Source organism: Geospiza fortis, unplaced genomic scaffold, assembly GCF_000277835.1.
Source record: "Geospiza fortis unplaced genomic scaffold, GeoFor_1.0 scaffold113, whole genome shotgun sequence".
Taxonomy (NCBI): Eukaryota; Metazoa; Chordata; class Aves; order Passeriformes; family Thraupidae; genus Geospiza; species Geospiza fortis.
In genome coordinates, this window is record NW_005054429.1 from 1,669,868 (window position 1) to 1,689,688 (window position 19,821).

General features: G+C 41.3%; 2 protein-coding genes across 2 annotated transcripts in view; both read left to right on the forward strand.

The window, feature by feature from the left end:
• Window positions 1-3,526: 3,526 nt before the first annotated feature.
• LIN7C (lin-7 homolog C, crumbs cell polarity complex component) lies at window positions 3,527-12,519 on the forward strand. Its single transcript, XM_005426944.2, has 5 exons — window positions 3,527-3,548; window positions 4,733-4,851; window positions 5,960-6,031; window positions 6,381-6,590; window positions 9,040-12,519. Exons 1-5 carry the CDS (start codon window positions 3,527-3,529, stop codon window positions 9,193-9,195), a joined length of 579 nt encoding a protein of 192 aa, XP_005427001.1. The 3' UTR covers window positions 9,196-12,519.
• Window positions 12,520-19,564: 7,045 nt separating this feature from the next.
• LGR4 (leucine rich repeat containing G protein-coupled receptor 4) overlaps window positions 19,565-19,821 on the forward strand; it is a 75,927-nt gene continuing 75,670 nt past the window's right edge. Inside the window, exon 1 of the mRNA XM_014309434.2 lies at window positions 19,565-19,588. Coding sequence (XP_014164909.1) covers window positions 19,565-19,588 — 24 coding nt within the window. The remainder of the gene's footprint in view (window positions 19,589-19,821) is intronic.

Here is a 19,821-nt window from a genome sequence, read left to right on the forward strand (position 1 = left end):
CCTCCCGGCCTGCCGCAGGAGCCCAGCCGCTGCTCGTTCGATCAGCTGGTGGGATTTGAGCGGGGTGCCGTCGCTTCTGGCTCTTGGAAGCGTTTCGGTGGGACTGACCTGTTGGGCTTTGCTTTGTGCAGCCCCCGGAGGTTTTTCTCTCTTTCGGCTTGCCGCTGAGTTTCCATGGGGGCACTCGCCTGGGGCCTTCTGTAGCTGTGTCTGCTCTGCCTTGGCTGCTGTGAACCCTTCAGCCTGCTCTCACTCAGCCTGCTGTCTCTCGGTTTCTGCTTCTCTCATGGCAAAACTTCATCGGAACACCGCAGAATTCTTAGAGTTCTGAATTCACTCGGTTAGCTGTGTGTTAGGAATAATAATTTAGTTCTTTTATAGAAGACTGCTGACACATACAGGGATCCCGCTTCATTTGTTCACAATTGTCTTCTGTTAACCTCTCATATTTGTTTTCACCCCATTTTTCTAGTATGTAGTCTTAATTTGTGTTGTTCGTACATGCGCTGTGTAACTGAAATTAAGAGCAAAACAGATAAAGTATAGAACCTAGTTGGGTATTTTGTGTAGTATGTTTGTGATTTTTATCCACAGTTTTTAAGAAACAATTATAAATTTCCTTTAATGTGGTGATCTGGTACTGTGTAAGGTCCACAGATGGTTTTGTATAGATGATTGGTTTGTTGGTATGGATTTAGGACAGTAGGGACTGGAAAATGAAATTTATGTGGGGAATTATTATTGATAATTAGAATTCATGTTGTTGAAAAGGAAAACAGGTGAAGTAGAGGTGATTGATTGCTCTGACTTTTCCCCCTACCATTCCCACTAGCACCACCACTTTTGCTCTTGCTGCTAGATGTGTTTCTGTAGGTGTATAACACACTGTACATACCCACTTCATTTTTCTGGTCCTATTGTGTTACCTGCTGAGGAGCTCAGTTTTTCTGTTTTTGCCAGCCCTGCTTCCCATTCCACCCAGGAACCCCTTGAACTGTGTGAGTTGGCCTGTAAACAGTGAGTTATGTAAGGTCTGCTTCACACAGCTCAACTACTCTCTCTACTCAGAGCTTGTTAATTAGGGCAGCTGCTGCCGCAGTGGATTAGTTGTGCTTGGGAGTTCTGCAGATTTACGGCTCAGGTCCCATCCTTCAGCTCATTACCCTGCCACTGTGCTCTGTCCCTGAAAACAGACAAATCTGCAGAGTTACTTCGGGATCCGTGAAGCAAAGGTGCTGTTTGGTCTTCAGGCATATAGGTCTTTTTAAGGAAAGAAGAAAAAGAGAGCCCTTTATAAAAGCAAGAGCCTTATTTCCAGAAATAGGTAACTGTTAATTGTGTGGGGTCGACTGCACTTAACCTGATGATGAGTCATAATTAGCTTGAAAGTGAAAGCCACTAATGTTGTTGGCATATAGCAGAAGAAAAGAGAGAATAGTGTAGAAATGAGCTGATTTTAAATCAGTACCCTATGCTTACCACAAGGGCCACTAGAAATTCTTGTACTCCACCTCCCAAAGTTGCCAGAGGGCAGGAATGAAACCACAGTTAACAATTCAGTCCTTCTTACAGTTTAGTGGTGATGTGCTAGCTCTGCACACAGCTCAGGAATCTAGGATGCTTGCACATAAGCAGTGCAGGTGATTAATCAGGAGTATCTGTGAGGATGCTATGTTTTTTCTCTTTCTGTATTTTGGTCACACATGCCATCTTGCTGGCTTTTCCCCCACCACATTCTTTTAGTTTAAATGTTTTCTTCTTCTCAGGATTTCCATCTAGTGATCCCAGAAAATTATTTGTAAAGAACAGGCAGTGTGGTATAAGAAGGAAGAAAATGTGAAAAGAAAAGCAAATTTTCCATCATGGATTCTTTTTTACAGTTAGTTTTATGGTTTGGGTTTTTTAAATTATCCACCTCTGGAGCTACATCTGTGTCAATCCCTGTTGAAATCCATCACTGGACCACTTGTGTACTGTTCATTTTGATCTCTGGTGCTGAAAAGTTGGCTGAGCTATGGTGTCTCTGTTGGGAGGAAGATAGCTTTCAGCTGATCATATTCCAGCTAGTCATTCAGGAGGAAGCAAATTATCTCAACACAGTAGTCAGCAAGCTTTTCTTGAAAAATGAAAGAAGGTGTGTTTTGCCCCTCACTCCCAGCAAAACTCTTTTTCCTAAGGCAGTATTGCTGGGATAGATTGGATATTCAGCTTTTGGCTGGTGATGCCCAGTGCAGTTCAGTAGAAGAAAGTTGTGCTCAGTTGCACTTCCACACTGGTATAATGGGATCCTCTCAATAACATGCAGCAGAACAGCTGCTGGGAGCAAAGTGTCCTGCTGATGGGATGTATTGTCTCTATCTGCCTGAGCAAGAACTGTGGCGTGATAGATGATTTATTGACTACTGAGGATCTGACTCTCCTGCTGTGTCTGACTGCTCTGAGTTTTTACTTTATAGCTATAGTTTGGTCCTTTGATCTGAAAACACTTTTTTATTGAAATGTGTCCTCTGCTTTAGTTTCACCTAAAATGAATCCAGTTCAGTGTATCCTCATCACTCTTTGAAAAGCTGATTCTGTGCTTTTAGTCTGTAGTTAATGAAGGACAGAGTTGGTTCCCAAACAAACCAATTTTACCTTAGGGTAAGAAGTGCTGTGTCATTAATGTTTAGTCTGTTAAGAGATACAGGTAGGGAGCGTATCTAACTTAATGACAAAACATGGAGGTGGAAAAAACATAAATTATCACTTGGAGTTCTTGTGTCCTCATTTCTACAGCTACTCCTTGTATCAGTACATTGTTGTCAACATTTAAAGTTTCTTGCAGAATCCTAATCAGATTGATAGCAAGTTTGTACACCTGACATCTTAATGTGGCTCACAGACCGTAGGCTCAGGAATGGCTACATGGGGCTGTAGCCTTTATGTGCCTGTAATAATCATTTGTCTACAGACATCTGCAGGTATTGAAATGATAGTGGTGTTGTTGTAGTTGATAGATTAATGACATTTGTCATTAATCCGTGGAGTGTTGTCAGGTTGGAAGTGCTGCTGTTTCCATTTGATCATAGCTCTTCAAGTTGATCAATGGGCTGCTTGATGAATTAAGTGCTATGTTAATCAGTACTGCTGGTGCTGAGCACAGGGGTTACTGAGAATGTTGGTAATTTTGCATCATCTAGAATGTCTTTAATTTCACCAACTGTTTTGGGTTTAGAATGAATTACAAAATATATATTGGGAAATAAGCTTTATATGTGTTTTTTTTAATTTTGCCGTTATACAAATAGTAACTGTGAAAAATGTGTTCTCTGTAGAACACGGGATTATTAGTAGGTCATTTAGGTTTTGATATTGCATTGCTCTAGATAGCTGATGCTTATAAAGCTTGGAAATGCTTGCCAGAAAGCACCAAGTTCTCATGGCAGATGAAAATATATGGGAATGTTAACTATCATTAGAAATAATTTGAGTCTGGGGCTGTGGTGCTTGAGTGTTCTCCCATGAAGGATTTGTTTCCAGTGCGTGGATGACCAGTGTCTGTGCTTCAGGTTTGCTTTGTTCACTCAACTGCACGGCCTTGATGTGTCTGATAATTTATGTCATGGACAGAGCACTGCTGTGGGCCGTGTCCTGATTTCAGAACATGCACCCTGCTACCTTCTCATCCTGTTACAGGGCTGCTCTCTTTTTACACTCCTATTTCAGAGGTTCGTGGCTTTCACACCTCCTTTGTGCTGCCGTGATACCACTGAGTCAGTGTGCATTCACATGAAAAATGAGTACCTAGAGGTTAATTACAGAGAAAAGGAAGGTAGTGCCTTTGGGACTAGCAGTGTTCCAGACTTCATCCTGTTCTAAAATGATCTGTGCATAATTTTATGTAGTAGATTAACCACTGCTTTTTTGTCTTTGTGATAAGGAAAGTAATCCTTTCGATCTGCTTTTCTCAAAGACTGTTCGAGTTCTGTTCAAGGACTTCTGTGTTTCAGAATAATCACTAATGTAACAGTTTGGAAATACAGCTGAGGGATATGAATGTATTCTGCTCTTCTGGTGCTGCCAAGATAATGTCATATTGCATTTGGTGCCTGTCTTGTGTCATTCTGGTCTGGAGTCAAGTCTCATTACACAGAGCAGCATTTATGAGGAAAATGGACAATGCCAACTCTTAGGAACAAATTTCAAGGAACTGAAAATGGCTTGGGCTTCAGGATGCTGTCTCTCATCTGAGAATGTAAAAAGGAGTTCTGCTGGTTTTATAAGCACTTAAGGAAGGAAAAGAAATAGGCCAGATAGTTTTCAGCCCTCCTTCTATGGGCAGTATTGACTATACCTTATTGAACTAATTTTTGAATATTTGATAATATTATAGCTGGTGTTAGCAAAATGCCATCCATAGAGTATTATGACGTGCACACTTCCAATACTTTAATACACATACCAATATTTCAGTCCTTTAAGGACAAATTGGATTGTCTTTGCAATATGCAGATGTCAGTGATAGCTCCAAATATGTCCAGGTTGTTGTTGTGGCTGATTTATAACAGGCTGAAGTAGTGTTTTATTGTAGCCTTTTGTAAAGTCACTGTTTTATGGATAGGAAAACTTAAAGCATAGTTTTAAAGTGTATACAAGTGCACACACACAGACTGCTCCCTTCATTCAAAAAAAACAAAGATACCTTAAGATTCCTCAGGCATTCCTCATTGCTAGTGCTTTATTTTTTTTATAGACATCTGCAGAGCAATTGAATTGCTGGAAAAGTTACAGAGAAGTGGAGAAGTGCCACCACAAAAGCTACAGGCTTTGCAAAGAGTTCTGCAGAGTGAATTCTGTAATGCTGTAAGAGAGGTAAGTTAACTTGATGTAACAGTTACCTTCAGTCAAAGACCAGTATGATTTACTTTTTCCTTTTTGTGCTCACTGCAGTAAGCTGATTTTGAACTTCATAAAGCAGCGTTTAATTTACAGAGCTTAACAGAACAAGCCTTATTTTTAAGTAATTTCAAAATAAAATAATTTGGGACACCATAGGTGTATAAAATAATGGCTTAGTAGCAAATCACTTCTTAAAGGTTATTTTGAGAATCTGTCCTTACTGGCAGCTAACAGGATGTTTTCCATTTGGTATTTAAGAATAGACAAAGTATCAATTGCCTATGTAAGACAAAGTACCAAATGGTATTTTTAAGCTAAATCCACACCGTCTTTAGGTGGAGTCTTGTTCCACCTCATCTTCATCCCACGTATTGTTTTGAAGACTTTTAGGTGATTGGATGTGCCTTGCTATTGCTGTTGCTTATGTTAATACTGATGATAACAGCTGGAGTGATTTTTAAAAAACCTGTTTGTAGACACAGGTGTCATCTAGATGTTTTCATGCCATTGAGGACACTGTATTTGTTGCTTAGCAAGTACAGATGGTTGGCAGGCAGATGAGATGTTGGTTAGCCTGCAATGGAAGCACCTCCCTAGCATTAGTATCCTTATTGTCTCTGTGTTTTCAATACTTGTTTTTCCCTAAGATTCTCAGTTAGTTGCTAAAGTTGAAGGAAAATTTGGGAGCTTTTGGGGAGGGATGGGTTGTCAGCAAAGCCTTGAAGAGCAGCCCTGAAGTGTTTTTATGTGCATCTGTGTTGAACAATTCCAGCTTGAATCAAGCAAGAGAAAATAACTGGAGTGAGGTGTGGCAGCCCAGCCGTGAGCATTCCCAAAGTCCTGGTGGGGTCTGGGTCCTGTGCAATGAGGGGAGCCTTAGGCTGAGACTGAGCAGCAAAAATACTGAGAGAGTTGTTTCTTCAGAGAGTGTTAGATGGCCTCTTCTTGTTGTGAGTCGGGGAGTAACGTTTGAGGTGTGTGCTTTTAATGTACTCTGTTTGGAGTTGCACCTGATATTTTGTTACATTACCTAAGCAGGAAAATCTCTTTTACTCATACTGAAACTGTTTTGTCTCTAAAGGTGTATGAACATGTGTATGAAACTGTGGATATCAGCAGTAGCCCCGAAGTCAGAGCTAATGCAACTGCAAAGGTAAAAGCCAAACCATAGCTTGCAAAAAATACAGTAGTTCATTGCTTCAGAAGCAGAAGATTATATAAAATTCAGAAGGCTATTATCTAAATGTCTGATAAAATGGATAAGCTAAACAGGTTATTAAAAGGTATAACAAGACTTGTGGTTTTTAAATTTCTTTCATTTCAGTTTTATTCTTGGAGTTCTGAATTTTTCATGCTGGTGTTGGTAGGTAGGGAATTAATTGTCTCATTTGTCTTAACGTGTAAATACTTTGAGATAAAATACATTTTCAGCCTGCTCACTGTGTCTAGCTAAAGGAACTGTATTGAATTTCCTATAAATGAGAAAATCCTGTTTCTCACAGGCCACAGTAGCTGCATTTGCTGCTAGCGAAGGTCATTCTCATCCCAGAGTGGTTGAACTACCCAAAACAGAAGAAGGCCTTGGCTTCAACATTATGGGAGGCAAAGAACAAAATTCTCCAATTTATATCTCTCGGATTATCCCTGGAGGCATAGCTGACAGACACGGAGGCCTGAAACGTGGAGACCAACTGCTTTCTGTCAACGGAGTGGTAGGAGCTGCTTTTCTCTTTTTATGTAGCAGTGGCTGCTTGTTTCCACTTGAGGGGGCAGCGAGAACACATAGCACAAGCTCCTTGTTCTTCTGATCTTGGCAAAAGACTCTCTTTTTGTCCTCCCAAAACAAATTTGCTTAGATTTCTGCAGAGTTGTGTGCGTTGAGAGTTTTAGGATTATGCTTTGGTAATCTTTCTCAAAAAGGAGCTGTAGTATGTATATCAGCATTTCAGATTCTGGGGGGTTGTATAAATGTAGTCAGAGAGTTTTGTAAAATACAAACTGCCTTCCTTTTTAATCCAAGTTTCATGATGCAGATTTCTACTAATAGAGTTTTCTGCACCTTCTAAGGTAGGTAGCAAATTATGCTATGTTGCTTTTGGCTGACCAGATTCTCATTTTTCCCATAGTAAAAATGCTACTGCATGATGAAAGCTGTAATGAGATGGAAGTACAAGGTGGTGTTACCTTGTATGGTATTTTTTATCCTTCCACTTAACTATACTGAGCTTCAGAAGCAAGCATTTTACTGTATTTTGAGAATTGCGTGTCTAAAGTGCTGATGTGAATTATATTTTTTTAGTAAGTATCCTCTTCTGAGGAATCAACAATACAAAAAGTAAAACAAGGGGAGGCTGGAAAGGAAACGTTATGGGCAGGCTTTGACTTGAGACAGCTTTCAGTCACATGCGTATAAATATCTCCCAAGCACTTGCTTTTATTTACAGAGAGGCTCTCTGCAGTCTTAAAATTAAGATTATTACATCTGTAAAGCAAGTTTTATTTTAAGACTGAGGGTCAAACTAGATTCTGAGGGGTTTTGACTCTTGAAAGGAATAGTGGCTGGGTACAGATCCTGCGTGTCTGTACTCTAGGAGCTCCTGGCTGGCACAAATCTCTGACATACCTGACTCCTGACTGTTACCTGGGACTCCAGCTGTCCTCTTCAAGAGGCATCAGAGAAATCAGCTGTACTGATGCAACTGTGCTTGCCTTTGCCTTCTGTTGTTGGGGAACATTTTGGCACTGGTGCCAAACTGTCCTCAGATGGGGGCCTTCCTCACCCACAGACTCTCTTAAGGACAGCAAACCACCACTCCATCCAAAACTGAGCCTAATCATCAGGCAGCTGGGACAGCTAGCATTGGCTCTCTGCATGCATGCACATGGATCAATATGTATATATAGCCCTTGTAAGAATACAGCAAGGGCAAAAATTGCTGTTAAGAATACTGCTGTATTCAGAAAATCCTTGTCATCTGATATTTACAGGTGGAATCATCATAATACATGGCAGGCATTTTCCTGTGATTGTAATTTATGCTTCAATAGTAATTATAGAAAATGCCATTGCCAAGACTGCAGGGAATATGACTGAAAAACAAGTTCATTTTTTTCAAGTGCGAGGTCTTTAGTGTACTCCAGAATTTAGGTGTTTTCATAGAATTAAACAAAGCTCTACAAACCTTTTTTTACCAGTTTTAAACAGAGCAGCCTACATGTTCACTTGAATAACAAAAATGAAAACATTCAGATGTATGTGGTTGTCTAAGTCTGGTAGAAGAGAAATAGCTTGGGGTTTTTTAACTGTTGTTTTTCTTTTTGTAAGTAACTTTATAGTAACAGAGAAACCCAACAGGTACATCACCTGCCCTCTAGCTTCTAATAGCACCTGTGGGAGGTGGACTTGGAGTGGTCCTGTCATTGTGTTTCATAAGTTTGGGAGGAAGAAGTGTTGCTGATAAAAAATATGCTGTGCAGGAGCGTATTGGATGCCATTTTTGAGAAGTGTTGCTTTAAAATTGTAATGAGATTAATCTAGATAACAGATAATGTAATATAATTCTAAGAAATTCTGAGAGTTGGTATAGGAAAGCATTTTTATTGTGGTCTTCCTGAATTAGTTGGGTCAGGCTATTGATAATGAGTTTAGAGGAAATGAACTGGGATGGTGTGGGTTTGCTGAGAGACACGTGGAGCAACACCCTGCATGTTAGTTGCTCCATTGCAAGCAGCCAAAGGCAGTTATCTTGCAGCTGGCTGTGCCAATTTATTAAGCAAATTGAGGGCGACTGCTAAATTTAAAATGTGTGCAAAAGAAGAAAAATAATACTAAATTTTAAGTACGTCTTCTGAAGCTTTTGGTTTTTGAGTGTAATTTCATAATTGACTAAGATTATCATTGCAGAATTTAATTCTTCAGCATAAATAAAGATTTTTGCACTACTCTTTTGCTAATACTAATTAGCATTTTTATCATCACCTCGCTTGGTTTGTTCAAACGTAACTCCTGAAATTACATTGTCCTTATGCAGTCTTGAAAATAGAGTATATATAAATAAATATATAAATATAATTGCTTATACTTACAGAATTGTACAAAAAATGTAAAAATCGGTGTTCAGTGTGTGCCTTTACTAACATCAGCTGGTTTGTGCTTCACAGAGCGTGGAAGGGGAGCACCATGAGAAGGCAGTGGAACTGCTGAAGGCAGCTCAAGGCAAGGTGAAATTAGTTGTGCGATACACACCAAAAGTCCTGGAAGAAATGGAGTCGAGGTTTGAAAAGATGAGATCAGCAAAACGAAGGCAGCAAAATTAACACTGTGTGCAATAACTTAAAGAGAAAATATATATTCCTTTTGCATTTTGTAGTTTCTTTGTGACTCAGTTGATCCAATGCCTGTCATAAAACCCTGTCCTTTTCATAGCATTGTGGAACAGTTGAGGTTGGAGGGACTGGATCTAGTCCATGCCCCATTGCCCAGCTGAGAGGAGGGCCAGCTGGAGCAGGTTGCTCAGGAGTGTGACAAGCTGACTTATGTAATATCTCTAAGGATGTAGACTCCAGAAGATGTCTGGGCAGTCTGTTCTAGTGTTTTGCTCTCCCTTACACTATGAAGATCCATTCCTGTGTTTAAGTAGAGCTTCTGTTGTTTCCACTTGGGCTCCCTTCCTCTTGTCCATCCCTAGATTTACTGGGAAGAGTTAGGCTCTTCCTTCACTCCTCCCTCTCAGGCATTGGCACAGGCTGGTGAGATCACCTGAGCCCTCTCTTCTCCAGGTGAGAGAGACAGTCCCAGCTCTCCCAAGTTCTCCTTGTCTGTAAGATACTCCAGTCACTTCACCACCTTTGTGGCCCTTAACTGGATTCACTCTCGTGTGCCCATTTCTGTGTTGGGCTGGAGTGCCCAAAGCTGGACCCAGTGCTTGAGCTGTGTCTCAGGAGGACTGAGCAGAGTGAAGGGTGCTCTCCCTCAGCCTGCTGGCAGTGCTCCTTCAGTGCAGACCAGGGCACTGTGGGGTTTCTTTGCTGCAGGGGCCCGTGGGTGGCTCATGGCTCGCTGCTGTTCTCTGCAAGGCTGTCTGCAGCTGCTCAGTCCCCAATCTGTGCTGCTGGACAGGGCTATTTCCCCCCGTGTAGGACTTCGCACTTTTCTTTGCTGACCTTTGTGACTCTTGTTTGCCTGTTTCTCCAGCCTGCTGAGTCCCTTGAAGGGTTTGCTGAGAGTGATCTGTGCCAGCCCCTGGGCTGATACTAAAAGCCTGCAGGAGTGTAGACCCCAGCAGGGCCCTGGCTGCTCTGGTGGTGGCTGGCACCCGGCAGGATGCTTGGCCCCTGAGCACAGCAACCCTCAGCAGCTCAGCTAGTCTCAGAATGTCTGCAGTGTCCTTATGCTGCCCCACGGGTTGGGAGGAATGTGTAGGTTTAGAATGGCCTGAAATGCCCTGGGGAAGCGTATGTGGTGATATTTCTCTTGGCTTTTTTAGTAAGTCTTGTGTCAGACTTTTAAGTGACAAAATGGATTTACAGATTTTTTCAAAGGCATTTAATAAGACATAGTTGTACAATCAGCATCCTTGTTTTCTTGCTTTCTTTTGACATTTGCTTAGCGTCAAATCGGCTGGGGGTTTTGCTAACTGACTTTTTTTAAAAAAAGAAGATTCTTATGTAGCAGTATTTTGGCACTTTTCTTAGGGATAAGTTGTATGTCAACTACAAAATGTAATCACAATCTACTGTGTAGCTGATAACAATACCAGATTTTGTAATGGTTTTGGTAAGTACATTGTTTTTACACTTCTGCTAAATTATAATTCACTACTCTGGAAATTGTATTACCTCTCCTGTAAATAATAGACAGTTGGTGTTCTTACATAATGATGTTGTAATAGCCAACATTAACAAATTTGCAACAATCATTCCTGTAATTCACATTATTTTGTACTAATTTTAAAGCAGTTATGGGGAAAACATGATTGCTGTTTGCATCTCTGGATTGACTCTCTAGATGTATTTTTATATTGAGAAACAGAAGATATGTAAATGCAGTGCAAAAGAAGTCCAGATATTCCCCTAACTTTCTGCTGTGTAAAAGAATTATTCATCTTAATTGTCATACCATTCTTGTCTTTCTATTATCTTTTATTGTAGTCTTATTTCCATATTGAATGTACTGCTTCTGGAATTAATACCTAAATTACTGATTGTTATTGAGTCTTATATGCCAGGTTACTGTGACATGTGAACTTGTCTGGGGTTTGAGTACTGACTGCTTCTGACTTGGGGGATTCTTGTTTGTACAAGTACTACATCACAACTGCTCAATAAGGACATCTCCATCTGTGGACAGCTACTGTCTTAGCTCATGGATTCTTGATGGTGCCATGGGGTTTGTGTGCCATTTGGACAATTTCTGGACAGAGATCCACTTTTTGGAATCTACCAGGTTTGATGCTGTACTTGTGTAGTTTAGGTTCTGGGTTTGGGTTTTAAGCTACACCTTTTGAAGAGTTAACTTCATTGTCTACTGGGTATCAGTTCACTTGTATGGCAGCTATGGGTACATCCTAATTGACTGTTAGTAATTTGATTTTTAGAGGCTTAAAGTGAGAAGTGCAGTTCTTGCTGTGTGGCTAATCCCTAGTCTTATTTCACATGAAGTAATATGTGAAACAAAGGAAAAGGTTAGTAATCTAAAAATAACAGCTTGAAGCTTGTGCTTTGTCAGTTGATTTATTTGAAAAAAAAAAAAGTGGTTGCTATGGTCAAGTGAGAAATGTGATTGCTTTCTGCATGTCTGTAAGCATGGTAAGCCTGCAAAGAGACCTTTGGGAGATACTGGTAATTTGAAAATGCAGTATAAATATTTATCAGTTAGATGACATTGAGCACTGAATTGCATGGTTGTTTTTATGTCATAGGGCTCTTTCAAAAGGCCTCATGTTGCTGTTACAACCATGTTGTTGAAATGTATATTTTTATGGAGCAACTAATGTTTAAAGTATTGAGACCAAAATCACTAGTCAGACCAATTGTGGATGTGTTTTAATTTAATTGTTAATTAGTAGAGATATGTTTTAGAGCCATATATAAATATATATATTACAGAAAGGTACGGATACAAGGTAGGAATGTTCATTTTACAAACCATGTCCCTTGTATTACTGAACAGGGTGTGTTTTGTTACTCTGATGAAATATTTACTTCACTGCAGCTAGAGCTGCTAAATGCAGTAGCATTTTCATTCTGAATTGTAGCATTTGGTTCTGGTTTGGCAACTAGTACAAAATGTGGAGAGGTGTACCTGGGCATATAAATAGTATGCATGGAGTTTGATAAAATGTTTTTTAATTGCAGTAACAAAAAAAATAAATAACAGCCAGCTAATTAATAATCATCTTTGATGCTCCAAGAACCCTTTATTAATAAGGAAAGGGTTGATTGCTCCAAGAAACTTGATCTCTGTTACTACTGAGCAGTGCCTGTACTGTGTTAATCTGCAGTCCCTACACACTTCTCACACATGGGTGTACCAACATATTAAGAAGAGCTATCATTTCTGCAAGTGACTTCTGCATCTGTTGCTGCTGTGAAGGATCTTTGCGTTTATCAACAGAAAAATAAAAATTCAGTCTCACACTATCATGTTTGTGTGTTTTTCTTCCGACTTTCCATTTCCAGTCCAGTTTCCAGACTGCTTTAATTGGCTGTTTATAGTCTCTAGGGCATAACATAAACACCTGGGGGTGTTTAGGCATCCAAAGAGAGAAACTTTAAATCTCTGCTTAGTTTGTCTCCTGGTGGCTTTTGAATTGTCCCTTTTCTACCCAGTGTTTGGTGATTTGCTGGGGAAAAAGAGTGCTATAAAACATCTGTGATAGTTAGAACCTTTTGCATTTTTGAGAAGTCAGCTACATAAACTCAGATGCATATTATTCTGAGTCAGATATTACCTTTTAGTTGTTGAATCAAGTATCTCATTCTGAGTCCGATATTTTAATTGTTTGAATCAAGTATCTTTAAAGATATTGAATTTCTGTAAGTCCTTCAAAGGACAGTTTGTAACATTGGTAAAATGCTTCAAGAATTATGAACTGAGATTGACATAGAGAAAATGCTTCAGTTTTGAATTGGGGTTTTGTTGGTTTTTTTTTTTCAAATTTAAGTAGGCTGGACTGTGAATTGAAAATACATGGAGAAATATTATGTGAACATTTGATGTAGATGATAAGAAATAAAAACACATTTTCAGTTTTATTTAAAAACCAAATAGTTATGGTGCCCTGACTTATGACAATGAAGTAAGTCAAAAAGCAAAGCTGGAATTAAATTGGTACAAGAAAAGGGTGGTAGGCAAATGCTGGAATTCCAGGGAAATGGTTTGAGTTTCTGTGATTATTTGTCTTCTGAAACCCTGGTGAGAAGCTGATTTCAGAGGTAAATCTGGGCTGCAGCATTCACTTTTACAGAGGAATTGTCCAAAGTCTAGAGAGTCCTGCAGGCACAGAGTTTGTGGTGGTTGGGAGTGGGGCTGTGGCTGATCCCCACTGGCTGCAGCTGTGCAGGACAGGTGAATGCTGTTGAAGGTGAGGAGCCATGGAGTGCCCAGGGGTGCTGGGCAATCACACAGGGAGCAGAGGGCACACAGGGGCAGGGCATCGACAGGAGGGCATGAAAGCCTGGGCAGAAGGATGGGAAGGGCAGAGCTTGAAGCCTCCTGAAGAAGTGTGGTGTTACTGTGTGTGGATTGGAGCTTGGTGACATGGTGTGATGGTGCTCTGTGTGATGTGTGCTGTGACAGTGAGATTCAGCAGTGGGCCTTAGGATAAAATTGATTGCTAGTTCTAACCATTAAAAAAACTATAAAACTGCCCTTTAAAATTAAGTTTAAAATAATTTGAAGCTTTGATATGTTACTGTTTCCCATTCCTTTAGAGACATGTCAGGTTTTGAGTGACAAAATCACAAAAATTAAAACAAGCTCTGTACTCCTCACCTTTGTTGGCTTTAATTGTGTGGTTGGTTGGGTTTTTTGGGGGCAGGGATGAGTAAATTGGGCATTTTATTGGTAGCCAAAGGTTTAAATAAGTCTGCACAGACACATGCTGACAATTTCTTTCCCACTCCTCAAAAAAAATCCCTTCCCTAGCGCAGCTGTGCAGGTGCCTCTGCCCCTCACAGAGAGCCCCTCAGGTAAGAGAAGTGCCACCAGGGCAGTGGTGGCAGGTGTCCCTGTCCCTGCCTGTGGCAGGGGCTGGAGCTGGGTGAGCTGTGAGGTTCCTTCCAACCCAAACCATCCCATGGCCAGGCTGCCCACTGCTGCTCTGGGTTGGCTGGGGGTGGGAAGCAGGGGAAGGTGGCTGAGAAACAGGGACTTGATGCTTTCTGCCTTCCTCCTGCTTTCATACAGTAAGACTGAGGTGTTTTGTGCTGTCTACTTACAGTGGAGTGCCTCTAGATGCTGCAAAATACAAATTAAAGCCTGTTCTTTTATTACAAAAACTCTAGCTGGAATACAGACTGACATGAATATTGGACTAAACCCTGAATTTAATTTCCAGTAGTTTTGTCCTAAGTTGCTTTTTAATTCCTGTATAGCTACCTAATTTCAGCTGATGACTGGGTTAGAGTGACAAAATAAAATTAATTTGTTATGATGCTATTACTGTGTCCCTCTTTTTTCAAGGGGAGCACATGGTACTGGAGAAACTCCAGAGTGAACTCTAGACAGCAGAAAACCTGACACATCTAGGCTGAAAAAACTCCAACAACAAAAAAAGAACAAAATAATAAAAATAACAACCCTCCACACACACTTTTTGAGCTGTCCTCTCTTTTGGCTTTGCTCTATCCAATTGACAGAAGGTTGGAATAAGCTGCCTGCAGTCATTCATTCTCTTTTAGCTGTGGTACAACATCTCATTTCTACTGGCAGCCCAGCTCGCTGCATTTCAGAGGCATCTTTTGGAATAATGGAGCAAGGATACAATCAGCAGGCCAAACTGCAAAACACTTTCTGCTGTGGCTCATCTAGGTAATGCATGCACAGGGACAGCTGGTAGAGACACTCTACCATTGGAAGTTAAGCATTGTTTACATAGAAAAGTGTAATATTTATTCATTAGAAATTTTAAAATTAATTTTCTCTCAGGTTTCTATTTAACTTGTATGTTTTTTCCTTCACTCTACATGTGCTGTTTCTAAACTGTGGATTTTAGTGGTCTTGCTTGTCCTCATTAGTTTTTCTTGTCTTACAGAGGCATGAAGTAGATATTGGGAAACAAATTTTCTGGGCAAATTTTTGACTCTACAAAAATAATTTTTTTTCCAATATTTTTTCTGAAGCTTTAAATTATTTCTGTATTTGTGCTATACCAAGGTTCGCTTTGTACCTTCATTTTCTGAAAAAAGCTTTGAACTTGGCTGAGCCTTTCTTTTGTCACTTGTTTTCTGAAGTGACTTTTCAGTTCTACTTCACCTGAGTACAAGTTTCAGCCTTTTTTGTGGCAAGAAGTGTACTTCCATTTTAAGGAGACCTTGCTTTGTCAGTGCAGGTATTCCAGAGTGTTGTTTCTCCACACACAGCAGCTCAGTCATGTTCTACAGCATAACTTTAATTTCCTGGTGTCGTGGTTTAACCCCAGCCAAAGCCAGCACACCGTGAAGGCAGAATCCAAGTGCTCATTGAATTTCCCAGCAGTGTGGGGCTCAGTAACAGCAGCAGCAGCTTTTGCTGTGATGCCTCTTTCACAGTTTGGATGAATCCTTCAGGTCCATTTCCAGCCCATTGGAGCTTATTTTTATCACTAGATAGATACAATTTAAAGCTGCTCTAAACTGGATGCATTTCTGTGTTTACATCTGCATACTGAACCGGGTCTTGGCCATCCTTAGGGACGGGAACAGCCCTTGGGGCACATCCTGCCACATCAGCATTTCTGATGGAGGATAATTGGGATGTGTGAACCCAGGGGTGAAACAGCTCTCCTTGCAGGACTAACACGCTGACTCTGTTTTTATCCCAAGTTAGAAATTAAAACCTCCATGCAAATCCCTGTTTTTTTCTGTAAAGTCTAAGAAATTCTTACAGGAAAACAAAAGTTTTTATCACAACTATGATCTTCACATTCCCATTCCCCTGCCATCCTCTCCTGGCACAGCTCTAGCAGCAGTTCTGATGCTCCATTCTACCTTCACTTTGTATTTATTTTTGTATCCATGTTTCGGGTTTTAATCTGCTTGCTCTTCCACATCAGACTCCCATTCAATCCAAATGAATTTGTGTCTCTGAAGTGGGGTTTGTCAGAAGCAGGTACGTTGCTAGACAGTTTTGTGGCAATAGAAGGAAAAAATGCCATGTCCATACTTTTGTATTTTCCCCCAATGTCTCTCAAGCTTTCCTGATGCCTTTCCACCAAATGTCTGACAGAAATTTCAAAGCCCTGTGTCTGTACATCAGGCACCAAATCCTGGAGATGTTTCGCAGTAATAAATCAGTTTATGGTGCTTCCCATTTTCCCTGAAGAAGAACAGAGAATAGTTTCTCCACCAAACAGTTTCTCCACAGCTCAACCAAAATGAGCTAGTTTTATCTATTTTTTTATTGACTTGATAGTTTGACCCTCATCTTCTTCACCTTGTTGAAAGCACACCTCGGGATTTTTCTCTTTTTTGCTGGTTTTGGGGGTTGTGGGTGGTTTTTGTTTTTGTTTTTTAATTTAATTTAATAAGCTAAATGCTGCCTTATGCTGTATTTTGAGGGATGCTTCTTGGGATTTGTGATATTAAGGATTGCTTCAGACCAGATTTTTAAATTATAGTAATTTCAAAATCCATGGTATAATTTTTAGTTAAATAGGTCATTTAGTACAATATGGCCATATTTTTTCAGCTTAAAAATGTCTTAGCATGTAGATCTTTCTTACAAAAATAAGCCAGCTTCACAGAAAATGCTAGGGTTTTATTTGTAAAGGAAAATAAAATCAATAAGTGCCTGCAAGCAGGTGTCTGCCGAAGCAGAAAGTGAGAGAAATGTGAGTTATTGATGGAGAGGAGAGAGCAGTGATCCATCATCGGTACCAGCAAGGGAGAGGCAGAGGCTGAAAAACTAAGGAAAGTATTAATTTGCCAGTGTGAGTTCCAGACTAACTGGAAGCAGTATTGGCTGGATAAAAAGGAGAAGTAGGTTGCTCCCAGGACAGGAGTTTCAAATGTGGCCACTTCAGAGAGCTGCACTAAGGAAAGAAATCTGAAGTAGTGCTGCTAAAAGAAAGAGAAAAATTGAAATCAGGCAAGGATGGAGAGAAAAAGCTAGACTATTCCAGTGCTTCAAAGCATGCAGAAAAAAAAAAATAAAAAAGCTCCGCTATTCTGCTTTTATTAGGGGCCTTTTGTCCAGAGAACTTCTGGGGGCATTGTAAGGTACCACTGCTGCTGTACAGAGTAACTCCATGCTACTGTTTGTCTTCCAAAATCCAGGCAGGCACCGAGGGCCATTTCTGCTCCCATTATCTTTGCTTAGTGGAGTGAGACTATTTGCAGAGTGAGTGTAAGTGCTTTGCTATTTTTCTTTGCCAGTAGTAGAAGAAAAAGGCCACTTTTTCTTATGGGGATTGGTTTGGATCTGTTTTGTTGCAGGAAGTTGAGAGAACTCCTTTGAGTTTTTTCCCCTTCTGCTCTGGCTGCTGCTCCTCCTCTGCTATCCCTGAGCACAGGCACAGAAAGTGACATGAATGCATGGTGGCTTTGGCCCTGACATTTCTTAGAACAACATGGCTTTGACAGCAGCATTTCTCTGCCAAGAGCAGCTGGGAAGGACAAAAGATAACAGAGTGTCTGTACTTACAGCAAGTATTGGTACTTTTACAGCACACGTGGGTAGCTTCCACTTTGAGAACTTCATATTTTTCACAAGGTACAGGACAAGCACACAGCCTGTTATTAAAGGGACCTCACTTTTTCACAGGTAAGTGATGATGTTCATATAAAATCAGTGCACCAGGAACAGGATTCCTAAATGCAAGAAAATAATTTTTGCAACTAGATATAATCTTAACACTTTTTAAAGGGTTGAAACACTTTAGCAAAGTTGGAAAATGATGAGAAGTGTAGGAGATGAAGGTGGTGGTGGCTGGAGGATTTGTATTCTTATGGTCCTCACTGTGCACTGTACTTTCTTGGGCACAGATAATTTTAAATCTTCAGGTTCCCACCGTTTTCATGCATGATTTTTAATTTTCACCAAGTGTCCATTTTTTAAGCAAAGACTTTTTGCTTTTTTTCCCCTTTACTTCAGTCAGCTCTAGAAAGGTGTGACTAGCACAGACCTCAGCCCTGCACGGGGCATCCTCTGGGATGTCAGTGCTGTCACAGGCAGCCCTTGGAAGGTGAAGTGTGAGGGGTGAGCTCCTCAACTCCTGGCTGAGCAGCAGTGCCAGGCCAGGGGTGCTGTAGACATTGTCTCTCCACTGTCTGATGGGGCCTCCTCATCCTTGGCTTCTTTGCCTTACCACCTATTTGCAGGTATTCAGGATTTTTCATATGCAACTGCAGGAACTTGAAGTCCATGTGAGACCCTTGGACAGGTGCTTTGACTATGGACTAAGGTTCAGTTACCACCGCAGATCTGCTCCTGGCTTTAGGGGAGCTGGCAGAGCTCTGTGTGTGCAGGGTGGTGGGGTTCAGCCCATTTCTGCTGTGGCAGGGACACGTTGTCAGCCACTGAGCCCTGTCTGTGCTTCTGTCATTTATTTACCTGCAGAATGGACAGGAGGGTGTTGTGGGATCATATCTGCAGGAAAATGGACAAGTATTGAATGAAGGGTGTTGTGGGATTATATATACAGGAACACATACACGTACTGAATGAACCAGCCTGACCTTCTGCAACTAAAAAACGAGGTCATCTTTGGGGATAAAAAAGCTGATGATGTAAGAAGAAAGAAGAGTTGCTGACAGACAAAGGGGTGTCAACCCAGGTGAAATGACACTTGCAGCTTCTACCAATTAGAAGAAGAAAAAGATGTGTGTTGCCTGGTGGACAAAACAGAGCTACCAACCAAGAGATGAGTGGACCAAGCAGAGCAACAAATCAAACAATGTGTGACTGTGTAGACCAAGGTAAGAAGTAAATAACGTTTAGAAGCACAACAAACAGCTTTTGCTTGATTCACATCGAATCTGCAGAGTCCTTTGTCTTCTCTCCTCAGGGTTCCTGCCTAGCTGCTCGGCTCTGCGGGCATTTAGGCTGGGCTTTTTAGGCTGGGCTTAGCATCCAGCCCAACATGTGAAGCAGGTGCTGTGGCTGTGCACCAGAGCATGAGCCTGTGCCCCTGCCGGGCTTTCTGCAGCTGGCTCTGCTGGCTCAGAGCGGGCCAGCACTGTAAGGTCCCAGCTGGTTACCCAAGGACTGCTGTGACATCCTGACCTGGTTTAGGGTAAATCTGGGAGAAAAGCAGTGATTGTGGTGATTGTGTGCGGGGCATGGTGCGTGAGTGAGCGAAGCTAATGCGGCAGGCTCATTCCTGGTGGTTGTTGCAGGGTAGAAGCGTCCAAAAGAAAGCATTTTAAATAAAACCAGGTGATGGAGGGCACTAATGACAAGGATAGATGGGGTTTCCGTTTTGTTTAGTGCTGTTTTTAAGGTAGTTAGGAGAAAAGGAGGCAGACGGGCACAGGTTTGGCAGCGATGTGCGAGCTGTACAGACGCCAGGTACCACGGAGTGCTTTGTGTGGGAAGGGAACAGTTCTTTCACAGCAAACCGGTTCTGAGGAGAGCCTGTGCTGCAGTCACTGCAGCTTTGGGAACAGCAGTGAAAAGCGCTTTTGTGTCCCTGAGGCAGCAGGACGGCACGGCCCCCGTGCTCCTTCCCCGGGCATGAGTGGGCCATGCCGGCTGGAATCCTCCGGTCCCGGGCCCCGAGCGGGGTGGCTTCATCTCCGGCT

Coding starts and splice junctions, on each gene's coding strand:
- LIN7C (XM_005426944.2), top strand. CDS start 3,527: ATGACCAGTGTCTGTGCTTCAG. Junction 3,549..4,732: donor GACCAGTGTCTGTGCTTCAG/GTTTGCTTTGTT, acceptor TTTTTTTTATAG/ACATCTGCAGAGCAATTGAA. Junction 6,032..6,380: donor GAGCTAATGCAACTGCAAAG/GTAAAAGCCAAA, acceptor TGTTTCTCACAG/GCCACAGTAGCTGCATTTGC.